At 42.5% G+C, this 15,562-nt stretch overlaps 1 protein-coding gene and 1 pseudogene across 6 annotated transcripts in view; one reads left to right on the top strand and one right to left on the bottom strand.

Moving 5' to 3' along the window:
- The window catches only part of RNF41 (ring finger protein 41), a 32,002-nt gene that overhangs the window by 9,888 nt on the left and 6,552 nt on the right, over positions 1-15,562 (top strand). For 4 of the 6 annotated variants that reach the window (XM_019835072.3, XM_006933808.5, XM_003988883.6 and 1 more), the window contains one exon: positions 12,051-12,163. In XM_019835072.3, coding sequence (XP_019690631.1) covers positions 12,074-12,163 — 90 coding nt within the window. In that variant the 5' untranslated portion in view covers positions 12,051-12,073. Of the gene's footprint in view, positions 1-3,426; positions 3,486-5,499; positions 5,520-12,050; positions 12,164-15,562 lie in introns of those variants that run through there. The other 2 variants (XM_045061939.1, XM_006933809.5) reach the window with 2 other exon arrangements.
- LOC111561375 lies at positions 6,944-8,020 on the bottom strand (annotated as a pseudogene).

Genomic DNA, 15,562 nt, shown 5'->3' with positions numbered 1-15,562 from the left:
AAAAATAAACACTAAAAAATTTTTTAAAAATATGTACAATACACATAATTAAGTTTTATTTTTTAAAGATTTTTAAGTCCTTTCTGAGCCAGGTCTCCCTAATTTTATTTTTTAAATTGTTTTTTATATAAATGGGACCAGGACACCTGGGTGGCTCAGTCATTGAGCATCTGACTGTTGATTTCAGCTCAGGTCATGATCCCAGGGTTATAGGATCTAGCCCCATGTTGGGCTTCTCACTAAGCGTGGAGCCTGCTTGAGATTCTGTCTCTCTCTCTCCTTCTGCCCCTCTCTCCCATGCTCGCTCTCTCTCTCTCTCAAATTAAAAAAAAAAGGGACCATACTATTCATAAAACATACATTTTGCAACTTGAATTTTTCAAATTGGGAGGCAGCTTAGCAGTGGTTAAAAGCTTGGCTCTGGAGCCAGTCTGCCGGGATTTGAATCTGGCTCCACCACTTGTTAGCTGTATGATTTTGGACAAGCTTTTTAACCTTTGTGCATCTGTTACTCATCTGTAAAATGTGGATAATGACGGTCCCAACCTCATAGAGTAACTCATAGAGTTGTAGGAATTGGATGAGTTAATATTCAAGAAATGCTTGGAATAATGCCTAGTGGGGAGACTGGGTGGCTCAGTCAAGCTTCCAACTTCGGCTCAAATAATGATCTCACAGTTTGTGAGTTCAAGCCCCAGACTACTACTTTGGATCCTCTGGCCCCCGCCCACTGGCCTGCTCTCTCTCTCAAAAATAAACATTTATTTAACAGAATTTTTTTTTTAACAGAATTTTTGTTAATGTTTACTTATTTCTTAGAGAGCCCACATGAGTGGGGGGAGGAGCAGATAGAGAGGAAGACACAGAATCCGAAGTAAGCTCTACACGGTCAGCACAAAGCCTGACTTGGGGCTTGAACTCACGAACAGTGAGATCATGACCTAAGCCGCGGTTGGATGCTCAACCGATTGAGCCACCCAGGTGCCCCCTTAAAAATAAAATTCTTGGGGCGCCTGGGTGGCGCAGTCGGTTAAGTGTCCGACTTCAGCCAGGTCACGATCTCGCGGTCCGTGAGTTCGAGCCCCGCGTCAGGCTCTGGGCTGATGGCTCAGAGCCTGGAGCCTGTTTCCGATTCTGTGTCTCCCTCTCTCTCTGCCCCTCCCCCGTTCATGCTCTGTCTCTCTCTGTCCCAAAAATAAATAAACGTTGAAAAAAAATTAAAAAAAAAAAAATTAAAAAAAAATTCTTAAAAAAAAAATACTGGGACGCCTGGATAGCTCAGTTGAGTGTCCCACTCTTGGTTTTGGCTGGAGTTGTGATCTCTTGGTTTGTGGGTTTGAACCCCGCCTTAGGCTCTGCGCTGGTAGTGCAGAGCCTGCTTGGGATTCTGTCTCTCTCTCTCTGTCCCTCTGTCGCGTGGGTGCACTCTCTCTCTCTCTCTCTCAAAATAAATAAACTTTTCTGGGGTGCCTGGGTGGCTCAATCGGTTAAGCATTCGACTTCAGCTCAGGTCATGATCTCGCGGTTCACAAGTTCGAGCCCCGCGTCGGGCTCTGTGCTGACAGCTCAGAGCCTGGAGCCTGTTCAGATTCTGTGTCTCTGTCTCTTTCTGCCCCTCCCCTGCTCGTGTGTGTTCTCTCTCTCTCTCAAAAATAAATAACACGTTACAAAAATAAATAAACTTTTAAAAAAAGTACTAAAAGTAGTACACTTAGAGACAGCTTCTCTGTATCCTCCTAGAAGCTCTCCAGTATAAATGCATACACACATAATATACTTTTTTTTTTTTTCAACGTTTATTTATTTTTGGGACAGAGAGAGACAGAGCATGAACGGGGGAGGGGCAGAGAGAGAGGGAGACACAGAATTGGAAACAGGCTCCAGGCTCTGAGCCATCAGCCCAGAGCCCGACGCGGGGCTCGAACTCCTGGACCCCGAGATCGTGACCTGGCTGAAGTCGGACGCTTAACCGACTGCGCCACCCAGGCGCCCCATATACTTTTTAACAAAAACGGTACTATATCATATATAACAAGCATAAATATGTCATTTTGTCATATAAATATATAATAAGATATAAGACAAGGTATATACAAAGTATATTTAAGTAATTTAAATAAATTATTAATAAGAAACAAATATATCTAAGTCATATTAATGTCTCCTGGTATTGCATTTTTTAAAATCTCTTTCTTTTTAATGTTTGTTTATTTTCGAGAGAGAGACTGAGTGCAAGCAGGGGAGGGGCAGAGAGAGGGGGAGATACAGAATCGGAAGCAGGCTCCAGGCTCTGAGCTGTCAGCGTGGAGCCCGACATGGGGCTTGAACCCACAAACTGTGAGATCATGACCTGAGCCAAGGTCTGTCGCTTAACTGACTGAGCCACCCAGGCACCCCTCCTGGTATTGCATTTTATAGATGTAAGGAATTCTGTATATTTGTGGTGTTCTTGATTTTTTTGCTGTTATGAACAACACTGAAACAACCTAGTACATTTTTTTTTGCACCCTTCTAATTATTTCCTTAGGCTAAGTTCCTAGAAGTAGGATTGCTAGATAAAGGGTATATACTTTTTGGGGATATTTACTGTGTTTTTGTTGTTGTTCTCTTTAAAACATTTTTATTAGTGAAGTATAGTTGACATATAATGTTATATTATTTTCAGATATATAACAGTGATTTGACAGTTCTGTACACTCATTGCTTACCACCGTAAGTGTAGTCCCCATGCAACATTATTACAATATTGTTGACTATATTCCCTGTGCTATCCTTCTATCCCCATGACTTGTTTTATAATTGGAAGTTTGTACCTCTTAATCTCCTTCACCTGTTTTACCCATCACCCCCACTTACTGCTTCTTTTGTTGTGATTCAATTTGATCTACTTTTTCTTGCGAGAGTACCTTTTTTCCAGACCTTATTATAGTGTAGACATGATATGTGTGTATGTTATGTTATTAAGACATGTATAGTATATGACTCATTTAGTGAATGTTTTGGACATATTTGTTTTAACCTTAACACTTTTCTTTCACAATTTAGGATAATTATAGATTTGTTTCTTTATTTGAATATTGGATTCACACGGAGAGAAAATCTTTTATTTTTTTTAATTTTTTTTTTTTAACGTTTATTTATTTTTGAGACAGAGAGAGACAGAGCATGAACGGGGGAGGGTCAGAGAGAGGGAGACACAGAATCTGAAACAGGCTCCAGGCTCTGAGCTGTCAGCACAGAGCCTGACGCAGGGCTCAAACTCACGGACCGTGAGATCATGACCTGAGACGAAGTCGGCCGCCTAACCAACTGAGCCACCCAGGCGCCCCGAAAATCTTTTATTTTTTAAGGTTTATGTATGTATGTATGTATGTATGTAAGTAAGTAAGTAAGTAAGTAAGTAAGTAATTTCTACACCCAACACAGGGCTCAAACTCATGACCCCGAGATCAAGAGTGACACGCTGTTTCAACAGAGCCAGCCAGGTACCCCAAGAAAATCTTTTTCAAAGGTACAAAGGGATAATTAAGGAAATTAAAGTATATTCCTCCTATTCGTGTTCCTTAGTTATCCCTTCTCAGCAGCAAGCACTGTTTGCAATTTCTTGTTTATCCTTCTGGAGAGTTCCATGCATACATACATAGCATATGACACATACGTGTTGTTTTTTTGTGCTCTTTTAAAAAAAAAATTTTTTTTTTAATGTTTATTTATTATTGAGAGATAGAGCATAAGCATGGGAGGGGCAGAGAGAGGAGGAGACACAGAATCTGCAGCAGGCTCCAGGCTCTGAGCTGTCAGCACAGAGCCCGACGCGGGGCTCGAACTTGTGAACCGCGAGATCATGACCTGAGCCGAGGTCGGACGCTTAACCGATGGAGCCACCCAGGCGCCCCTGTTTCTTGTGCTCTTGATGGCATACTTTGCATATACTATTCTGGTTTTTTTCTCTCTCTTTTTTTTAATAATTTTTTTTCAACGTTTTTTATTTATTTTTGGGACAGAGAGAGACAGAGCATGAACGGGGGAGGGGCAGAGAGAGAGGGAGACACAGAATCGGAAACAGGCTCCAGGCTCCGAGCCATCAGCCCAGAGCCTGACGCGGGGCTCGAACTCACGGACCGCGAGATCGTGACCTGGCTGAAGTCGGACGCTTAACCGACTGCGCCACCCAGGCGCCCCAATAATTTTTTTTTTAACGTTTATTTATTTTTGAGACAGAGAGAGACAGAGCATGAACGGGGGAGGGTCAGAGAGAGGGAGACACAGAATCTGAAACAGGCTCCAGGCTCTGAGCTGTCAGCACAAAGCCAGACGCAGGACTCGAACTCACAGACCGCGAGATCACGACCTGAGCCGAAGTCGGCCGCTTAACCGACTGAGCCACCCAGACGCCTCTGTTTTTTTTTTCTCTTAACGGTATATCTTGGCAGTTGTTTCATACCTGGTGCTTTTTATTTTTTTATTTTTTATTATTTAAAAAAAAGTTTTTTTAATGTTTATTTTTGAGAGAGAGAGAGAGACAGACAGAGCACAAGTGGGGGAGGGGCCTAGAGAGAGAGGGAGACACAGAATCTGAAGCAAGCTCCAGGCTCTGAGCTGTCTGCACAGAGTCCAATGCAGGGCTCGAACTCATGAGCTGTGAGATCATGACCTGAGTCGAAGTCAGACACTTAACCGACTGAGCCACCCAGGTGCCCCTTTTAAATTTTTTTTAGAGTCAGTGATCAAGCAAGTGGGGTTGAGGGACAAGCAGAGAGAGACAGAGGGGGGGCGGAAGAGAGAATCTTAAGCAGATCCTGTGCTCAGCATGGAGCCCGATTCGGGGCTCATCCTGGGATCATGACCTGAGCCAAAATCAAGAGCTGGATGCTCAATGACTGAGCCACCCAGACACCTCCATACCTGGTGCATTTTAAAGGCAGCAATGCTTTTTCTCCCCCCTCTGATAAATGTTATAGCTATTGTAGAGAAACCAAATTATAATTTATTTAATTAAATATTAAATTAGATATTGTGAAGTCAGCAGTTGAACAGATGAATTACAGATATTTTATTTTTGCCTATCCTATAGAGGCTACCTTAGGTACCTCCTCTTCTTGACTTTCTCTTGCCTCTCCTCCTCCTCCCAACTCTGTGTGTGTGTGTCTGGACTTAGCAGAGTGGCAGTAGCTATTATTCAGGACAGACTAACCAGTCATAGGTTGTGTTAATTGAAGTAGAGAGGAAAGGTGGTAATAGCCCTTCTGTAGCCCATATTGGTCAATCCGCATGCGGAGCTGTGGGTACCCCATTCTAGAGGGACAGGCATTCTAGAATGGTGTGACAAAAATGAGTCTGGGCTGGATATTTCTTATCTGTGCTCTTGCTGCACCCTATCTTGACCTTTCCCAGGAGCGTCTAAGCACAGGGTGATTGACTGTTTGGTGCTGTGGAGAGGATTCCAGCCCTGGATGTTAAACCAGATGGTCTCTTATAGTCCATTCTAATTCAGCAAGGTCCATGGGAGAAACTTCTGGGTATGCTCAAAATCTGTCTTTTATTTCTGTACTTCAAAAGTGAAAGCATTCCTGTATATTTTAGTCTCGAGTAATTTCTAAATTTAAAAAGTATATATATTTTTTATAATATAGGAGACTGTTTAAAATTGAATTGTGACTAAAAAAAATGAATGCCTACTAAAGTATTTGGTGCTAAAAGTGGAAGAAAAACATCGTTAGCCTCACACCCAAGTAAAACCACTGGTAACGTTTTAGTGATTCTTTCTGGTCTTTTAATGTATGGGTTATTTATAAGTACACGTAAAGTTTGCTGGCACGATTTTTGAGAACTGATCTGGACTGCTTTTTGTGCCATTCTTCCTTCCTGCTTCAGACGTGTCCCTCTTCCTGTTTAATGTGTTTCTGGATCTCCTGCCTACCCCTGCCTCAGTGACCAGATTCTCTCCTGTCTTACTTCCCCTTCTTCGCTAGCATTTTCCTCTTGGTACATCAACATCCATGGGCCTTTCTCATTGGAAGGAAAAACACCTGCACACAACCCACTTCCTCCACCTCCTGTTATCCTCCAGGTAGTTCTCTTGAAATCGAGCTTTTGACAGAGTTCTCTGCAGCCCCTGCCCCTCTGCCTCCCTTCTTGTTCGCTCAGAACCACTGCAGTCTGGCTCCCACTTCATGCTGCACTACATTGGCGCTTCACAGTGCCTCCCAGCTGCATGCAGCCGCTATCTGCCCTGGTGTCCGGTCTCACCTCACATCCTCACATTTCTTTCCTTCTTTCTTTCTTTCTTTCTTTCTTTCTTTCTTTCTTTCTTTCTTTCTTTCTTTCTTTCTTTCTTTCTTTTCTCTCTTTCTCTCTTTCTCTCTTTCTCTCTCTCTCTCTCTCTCTCTCTCTCTCTCTCTTCTCTTTCTCTCTTTCTCTCTTTCTCTCTTTCTCTCTTTCTTTCTTTCCAAGTGGATCAGTTTATTAAGTAGGAAGTGGAGAAAGTGGGGCACAAATAGAAGTATGTAACACCCAAACTGAACCAAATCTGAGATTCCTAAAAAAACATCTTTAGGTTACACAGTTGGCCACTTCTCCCCTGTTGACACAGGGGCTTATCAGGGGAGATGAGGGAATAAGTCAGGTGACAGGATCAGTGGTTGCTTCCTGGGGCTGGGATGGAGCTGGGAATGATCTCTGTGGAATTTTTTTTTTTTTTTAATTTTTTAAATTTATTTTTGAGAGAGAGACAGAGCATGAGTAAAGGACAGGCAGAGAGAGGGGGAGATACAGAATCTGTAGCAGGCTCCAGGCTCTGAGCTGTCCACGCAGAGCCCAGCGTGGGGCTCACACCTTGGGAACCGCAAGATCATGACGTGAGCCGAAGTTGGACGCTTAACTGACTGAGCCACACAGGTGCCCTGATCTCTGTGGAGATCAAGGCCAGGTCTTGAGCTCAGGATCAGGACTTCGTAGCGGATGCAGCCAGACCAAGCAAAGATGGCTACAACCATGAAGCCCTGCATAGCAGTCTGGGTGCACATAATGAGCTGAGGACGGTGGCTCTAACCCCGATGGAAGCAGTAGAGGCTGTAGGTTAGGGCGGCCGGACGTGCACAGCCAGCCTACAGTTATCACTGGGTTCTTGAGGGTCTTGCAAAGGAACTTTTCCCTGAAGCTTTCCAAAGTGCTGCAGACACTGGGGCTAAAGCCCTCGGTCACTAGGGGCTGTGATAGTTCAAAGGGTGCCTCCAGAGTAACAGGAGCCACCATGTCCTGGGGAACAGCTTTAGGAGAAAATACTGATTTTTTTATTGTTATCAGTCTTGACTGCAGCTTTTGACACTTCCTTTCCTCCTCTAAGCACTTCACTTCCTTGACTTTTTTTTTATTGTGGTAAAAAACACATAACGTAAAATTTGCCATCTTAACTGTTTTTGAGTATACGGTTCAGGAATGTTAAGTATGCTCACATTGTTATGAAACATCTCCAGAACTTTTTTTTATCTTGCAAAACTGAAACTCTGTACACATTAAACAAAATTCCCCTTCCTCCAACTCCCTTGACTTTTATGAGCCTCTTCTTGCCAGAATTTTCTCTTATCTCTGGTCAGTCTCAGACTTTAAAAAAATTTTTTTTTTTGTAGGCTTCTTTTTTTTCCCTTTCCTTTTAAATGTCATTATTAAAGTATTCTCATGCACTATTGGTGGTAGTATAAACTGAAAAGGCCTTTCCAGATGATAGGGAGTATATTATCTAGGAAAATAAATCATAGTCATGTCATTCAACCCAGCAGTTTTTCCTCTAGGAATCTGTTTTAGGAGAGAGGTTTGATCTTGTGCTCAAAAAAAATCATGTTACCAAAGTGTTAATTGCAACATGATTTGTTTCAGGGGTAAAAAATGGCAACCAGACAAATGTAAGTCCTGAGGGGGATGGCAAAATACATTGTAACCAATGTTTGGACTAGTAGATTGGAATTAAAAAAAAATTTTTTTTTAATGTTTATTTAGAGAGAGATAGAATGCAAGTAGGGGAAGAGCAGAGAGAGAGAGGGAGACACAGAACGGAAGCAGTCTCCAGGCTCTGAGCTGTCAGCTGACTTTGGCTCGGGATATGATCTGGTTCATGAGTTCGAGACCCACATCAGGCTCTGTCCTGACAGCTTGGAGCCTGGAGCCTATTTTGGATTCTGTGTCTTCCTCCCTCCCTCTCTCTCTGCCCCTCCCTTGCTTACACTCTCTCTCTCTCAAAAATAAAATAAACATTAAAAAAAAAAAAAATAGGGGCGCCTCAGTGGCTCAGTCGGTTGATCGTCCGACTTCAGCTCAGGTCATGAGTTTGCAGTTCATGAGTTCAAGTCCCACATTGGGCTCTGTGCTGACAGCTCAGAGCCTGGAGCCTGCTCCAGATTCTGTGTCTCCCTCTCTCTCTACCCCTCCCCCACTTGGCACTCTGTGTCTCTCTCAAAAATAAACAAAAGTTTTTTTTAAATATTAAAAAAACTGGGGCTCCTGGTTGGCTCAGTTAGTTGAGCGTCTGACTTTGGCTCAGGTCATGGTCTTACGGTTTGTGAATTCAAGCCCCGTGTCGGGCTTTGTGCTGAGCCTGTTTTAGATTCTGTGTCTCTTTCTTTCTGCCCCTCCCCTGCTTGTGCTCTGTTTCTCTCTCTATCTCAAAAAGTAAACATTAAAACAAAAAAAAATTTTTTTAATAAATAAATAAGTAAATAAATAAATAAATAAATAAATAAATGGAGAGTGTAGTCATGTATTACTTGTGAAAAAAGGAAGGTAAGAAATAAAGCAAAGAATCAGTGCCCCCCAGGGTTCTATATTCTTCAGACCCTTCCTCATATTCTGTTTTTATTCTGTGTACTTTCCCTGTGTGGCCTCTCAAAACCCCTGGTGTCAGCTACCATCTTCAGGATTTCTACTTGGAATCTCAACTCTACATGTCCAATACTAGGATCATTGTTTTTATTCCCTAATTCTGATCTTTTTATTTAAATTCTTATTTTGGTAAGTAAGAATTCACCATTAACTATCCAAGGCAGAAACAAAGGAGTCATATACATTCTTCTTTTAAAAGAAGAAAGAATATAGATTCTTTCTCTTAATTGCCTTTATTTGAGCCTTTATACTATTTTTTTTAATGTTTACTTACCTATTTTTGAGAGAGAGGGAGAGCACAAGTGGGGAAGGGTCAGAGAGAGAGTGAGACAGAGAATCCGAAGTGGGCTCCAAGCTCCCAGCTGTCAGCTCTGAGCCCGACATGGAACTTGAACCCACAAGCTGTGGGATCATGACCTGAGCCTAAGTCAAATGCTTAACCAACTGAGCCACCCAGTTGAGCCTTTATATTTTTCTGAATTTTTACAGTAATCTCCTAAAAAGGTCTTTCTCTTACTCTTATCTTCCCTACCGCCTACTTTTTCTACACTACTGCCAGAACTATCTGACAAACAGAAAACCGATCATGTCAATTTCTTTTTTTTTTTTTAAGTTTATTTATTGATTTTGAGAGGGAGAGATACAGCACAAGTGGGGGAAGGACAGAGGGAGAGAGAGAGGAGAATCTGAAGCAGCCTCTGCACTGTCAGCACAGAGCCCAATAGAGGGCTCAAACCCAGGAACCATGAGATCATGATATGAGCCAAAACAAAGAGTCAGACACTTAATTGACTGAGCCACCCAGGAATCCCTGATCATGTCAGTTTCTTAAAGGATTAGCGTTAGTGTCACCTGGAATGATACAAATCAACATATGCTTCTAATGTGATGTATTAAGAACACAGTATTACTTCCATGGCATTTTTGTCCAAAATGAAACCTGAATTTAATCATGAGGAAACATCAGACAAACCCACACTGAGAGACCTTCTCATTTAACTGACCTGTATTCTTAAAATACCAAGGTAATGAAAGACCCAAAAGTGTTAGTAACTTTTTCAGATTAAGAGAGTTTAAAGAAGCTTCACAATTCAGTGAAACACAGTCTTGAATATTGTTTTGCTAAAGGAGATTATTGGGACAAGTGGCAAAATTGGAAAGGGGTTAGTAAATAATAGTATTATGTCAATGTTAATATCCTGATTTCTATAATTTTACTATCATTATGTGAGAGAATGTTCTTATTTTTAGGAAATACACAGTAAAGTTATTTAGGGGTAAAGGCAACAAGTTTATAATTTATTCTCCAGTAGCTCAGAAAATTTTTATCTATTCACATTTATATAGAGAGATTATAAAAAATATGGTAGGGTGTTAACATTCAGGGAATCTAGATGAAGGGTAAATGGGATCTTTTTACTATTTGTGCAACTTTTCTGGAAGTCTGAAGTTGTCAGAATAAAAATATATAAATGTATGTCAACAAAAGAAATCCTTCAGGTACTTCCATAGCTTTCAGGTTAATTTCAAGTATAGTGTAGTGTCCCAGGGCCTTCAGTGCTGGCTGCTGCCCACCTCTCTCTACTCATCTTCCAGCCCATCTCTGCCTAAACTCTCAGCTGACTTCTTGCTTCTCCATGCTATTTTATGTACCTTAGAAGTCCCACAGGGTTGTGGGAGAGGGATGGGCTAAATGGGTAAGGGACACTAAGGAATCTACTCCTGAAATCATTGTTGCACTATATGCTAACTAATTTGTATGTAAGTTAAAAAAAAAAAAAAAAAAAAGTCCCATCCCCTGCTCCACAATGCTAACTCATCATTCTTTAAACCAGTGGTTCTGAACCAGGGGTGATTTTGTCCCCCAGAGGATATATGTCAAAGTGTAAAGACATGCTCGGTGTCACAACTGGAGGACTACTACTAACTTTTGGTGGGTAGAGGCCAGGGATGCTGCTAAACACTCTTCAGTGCAGGCCAGACCGCTACAACAAGGAACTTTCTAGCTCAGATGACTACAGTGCTGTGATTGAGAGCACTTGTTCTAAACGTACTTTGAGAGCCATTTCTCAGAAGTCTTTCTGACCATCCCAAGTCTGGTTTAGAATTCCCTCTTCTGTGTTCCTCTAGTACCTTGTGCTTTTCTCTTCCACATCACTTATCTCAGGGGGACTAGGTTTCATTAGGCTTATTGGTATATAGATGGCACTCAGTAAGTGTTTGTTATTTGAATACTGTGTAGATTGTTTTACAGTAAAGTTTTTGGCTAAACTTTTTAAAGTTTTTTTTTTTGTTTTTTTTTTTTGAGAGAGAGTGAGGGAGAGAATGAGCAGAGGAGGGGCAAAAAGAGAGGGGGACAGAGGATCTGAAGCAGGTTCCATGCTGACAGCAGCAAGCCTGATGTGGCGCTTGAAACTCATGAAGCCCAAACTCCTTACATAAGACTTCTCATGGCAAGGCCCTTGCTTGCCACTCTAGCCTTGTATCTAGTCACTCCCTCCTTTGGATCCTTCAGGTCAACCTTTTTCTGAACCATGTAGAGTTCCCTGAACCAATCATATGCCCTCTTCTGGGCTTTTGAATGTGCTGTTTCATGTGCCTAAAGCCCTAATGCTAATGCCCCACCCTGCCCCCATCCCCAATACCTAGCTACTCTTGTTTGTCCTGTTGGTGACACCTACTCCTGTAAAACTCAAAACTACCCTCTCCTTTTAGTCTGGGTTAGGTATCCACATCTCTTGCCCTCATAATGCCCTGTCAAACATTTATCACTTTTTTTTTTTTTTTTTAATTTTTAAAGTTTGTTTATTTTGAGAGAGGGAAAGAGAGAATCCTAAGCAGGCTCCACACTGTCAGCACAGAGCTCAGCATGGGGCTCAAACTCACAGACCGTGATACCATGACCTGAGCCGAAACCAAGAGTTGGACACTTAATTGACTGAGCCACCCAGGCACCCCTGTCACTTCATATTTTAAGTGTATGGTTATATAATATCTTCTACCATTAGAATTAGGTTTCTTGAGTCAGATTTCTTTCTCCCAAATGACTGGCACATAGTAGGCTTTCAATGAATAATTGTTGGACAAATGAATGGATCTTGGCCATGAGTTCCAGGTTGGCACATTATTTGTAGGCTCCTTCTGAACTGGCCTCTTTTTCCTCTTGCTCCTTCTAGGACCTGGGTTTCAGTGATGAGACATGGGGTATGATGTAACCCGTTTCCAGGGGGATGTTGACGAAGACCTTATCTGTCCTATTTGCAGTGGTGTCTTGGAGGAGCCAGTCCAGGTGAGTCGGTCTGGTGGCAGGTTTGGTGGGGCACTAGATGATAGTAGAGCTAATAAAAATGTTCATAAGTAATGGGACCAGTGGGAAGTCACTGTGTTCTGGCCTCCCTCCCCCAATTCCCCTTCCCCCACCCCCTTGGCAACACACACATACAGAATAGAGGTTTGGTGCAGAGGAGCAGTGGCAGCTACAAAAGGAATAGGGCCTTTCAGAGTCTGTCTAGAGGTGGATGCCACAGAAGTCCAGCGCTTCAGATTTTCTTCTGAGGTCACTCTGAGATTTATTCTGCTATAAAATGGTCACCTGTTTTCTGTCTTCTGACAGTAGCTCAGGAACTTCCCTTTGTAGGGGCTCTGACTAGGTTCCGTGTTCCTACCATGTTTGAACTTCTGGACTCTCCTAAGTTTTCTCTGTATTTTGATGATGTAGTGTTTCAGTTAATCAGCGAGTCTGCCTGCAAGCCTTTTCATCCTGCCCTACTCTCTAACAAAGAGGGAGTAGGGAACTGTATGTACTGTCCTATTTCCTTCTTGGGACTTGCTGGAAAAACCAATTAAAAAACAACTTTAAAAAAATTTTTTAAATGTTTATTTATTTTTGAGAGAGAGAGAAAGTGCAAGCGGGGAAGGGGCAGAGATAAAGGGAGACTTCAGGCTCCCAGCTGTCAGCACAGAGTTCGACGCGGTGCTCAAACTCACAAACTGCGAGATCATGACCTGAGCCGCAGTCAGTCACTTAACGGACTGAGCCACCCAGGTGCCCCTTAATTTTTTTTTTTTTAATGTTTATTCGTTTTTGAGAGAGAGAGACACACACACAAAGTGTGAGCAGGGAGAGAGTAGAGAGGAGACACAGAATCCCAAGCAGACTCCAGGCACCGAGCTATCAGCACAGATCCTGATGCAGGACTGGAACTCACGAACCCTGAGATCATGACCTGAGCTGAAGTCAGACACTTAACTGACTGAGCCATGCAGGTGCCCCATGGAAAAGACAATTTTTTTATTTTTTAATTGTTAAAAATTAATGCGGAGAAACTCATGATTAACAGGCAAGTATAATAAGTGAGATGAAGGCTTAACAGTAGCATTCATGGGACATCATCCTGCATGGTTCTTATTGCCTGCCCTCTGTAAATACCAATGAATCCTCTGGCAGTCCTGGCTGGCTCGACATAATCCCATTTTCCAAACCAGGACACGAGTCAGTGAGGTCTCACGGCCCTTCCCCAACTCATTGCTTATACAGCTCGTGGGGGCTCCTCTTGATCCTTTGAGTATATTCTTATTTCAGTGTTCAACCGGTCAAAGGAGCACTGAGCTGACTGAAAGGTGCCTGAGCTGACTGAAAATCCAACTGCATTCCAATGGCAGCTAGCCCTGGACCTATACCCTGTCTGGGCCTTTGCAGCCTACTGCCAGTAGAACTATTGGCTGGGTGTGGAGCAAGCTATTGGTGGTGTCGAGAGGTCATGGGGTGTGTCAGTTCCTTCCCTTCCCCTGGCAGGGCCTTGTCTGTTTTCTGGCACTATCATTTGAGGTGAGTCACGTGTGGAGAAGTCAGTGTTGGTTCATAACTGTAAGTCAGGAGATGCCCCCCCCCCACCTCCACCTTTTGGGAGTAGGCCAGGAAGACCTCAGGATGCCAGGTTACCAGACACATATCCAAGGGTAGAAGGCATCGGCTAGGAATGCTGATATCCCTACATCATATTTATTTAATTTTTGAATAGGTGATAAGTTCATATGGTTCAGAAACCAAAAGAGTAGAAAGAGGTATACCGTGAGAACTCTTACTCCATCCTTGTCCCAGCCCATATAATCTCCCCATAGTTAACTCTTTTTATTATTAGTTCATTTGCCCGACTTTCTTACGTGGAGCATAGCACATTCTGTATATTTCTGCAGGGGTGGCAGGATTGGATAGAATGGTCACGAAAGAGGTGACCTTTCGGGCTGAAATCTGAATGATAAGGGGATGTTCATGATAGGATTTAGAGGAAGAGCATTTCGGGCAAAGAGAAGCTGCAAAACCGGAGATGCTGAGGCAGGAGTGAGCTGGGTATAGACAAAAACAGAAAGGAGGTCAGACTGGCCTGAACACAGCACTGGGAGCATGGTGTGTGGTGAAGAGAGGTCAGAGGCACAGAGCCAGATCAAGCAGAATTGTATAGGTCCTGAGTAGGAGTTTGGACTTATTTTAAGTACAAAGGGAAGCCATTGTAAACTTTTAAGCAGGAGTGATATGATCTAGTTTGCATTTTTAAGTGATCACTGTGGCTGACGAATGTAGAATGAATTATAAAGGGGTGAGGTAGAAGTAGGGAGACCAGTTAGAAGACATATTTAATAATATAGGTGAGAGATGATAGTTTGAACTGGGTTAGTGGCAGGACAGATGGGGAAAAGTGGACAAATTTAGGATTGTTTTTTGGAGATAGGATCTGTAAAGATTTTGGAAAGAATCAAATATATCTTTGAAAAATAAAAATCTATTGACAGTTGCATTAGTGACATTGTGAATGACTCCTTCCGTTACGAAGCCTTTCTTTGTTTTGGTCTTTGGTGCCTGTGTGCACCTTGGAGGCAGAACCTGTCTTGTATTGTAAGCACCTAGCAGAGTGTTTGGGAAATAGCACACCATTCATTCATCAACAACTACTAAATGCCTACTGTGTTTGTCCCATGCCAGAGGCCAGGGAATCCTCTCACTTTGAGGGATTAAACTTTAGAGGTTATCTGATTTATCAAAGAAGTAAGCTGAAATACGATCTTTATGAAATTGAAAAGAATGTGACTCTATGAGAAAATGGCTCTGTTTGGGAGGATAGGCCTCACCATTGGGATTCAAGGCAATGCCTCAGGTCAGCCCTCATAAAATAGGAACCTGGGCCCACACAGAGAGGACTCTTAACTTCTCACCAGGAGTTCAAGGTGCTTGTTTTGTTTTGCTTTCTTATATTGCATTTTTGCCAGTAAATCTCTTCCCTGTGTCCTCTCTACTCATCCTTCAAGACCCATGTCAAATTATGTCCTCCATAATAAATACGTGCCCTGATTGACCTAGCCTAGAAAGATCTCACCCTCCTTTGGATTTCTTTGGCAGTTATTGTGTATGTAATCCAGTTGGCAATTAATAATCGACTGCCTTGTGTCATCTCTCCTATTGTCCTGGAATATTATTTATACCTCTTATTGTTACATAACTTTTTACTTGTTTGTCTTATGTCACAATTCGTTTGGAATCTTGAGCACAGGAAACCTATCTGAAGCCTGTCCCTACACAATGTCTTGCCCATAGTGCATCTGTCCTTCCCTGTGACCCCCAGGGACCTCTGGCCCTGGAAGCTGCTCAGAGGCTTGAGTAGCTTTGCGGAGTTATCATATTCAGGCTCTTAGC

Source organism: Felis catus, chromosome B4 (genome assembly GCF_018350175.1).
Source record: "Felis catus isolate Fca126 chromosome B4, F.catus_Fca126_mat1.0, whole genome shotgun sequence".
NCBI lineage: Eukaryota > Metazoa > Chordata > Mammalia > Carnivora > Felidae > Felis > Felis catus.
Note: the sequence above shows the minus strand (reverse complement) of the source record. Positions and strands in the feature narration are given on the sequence as shown.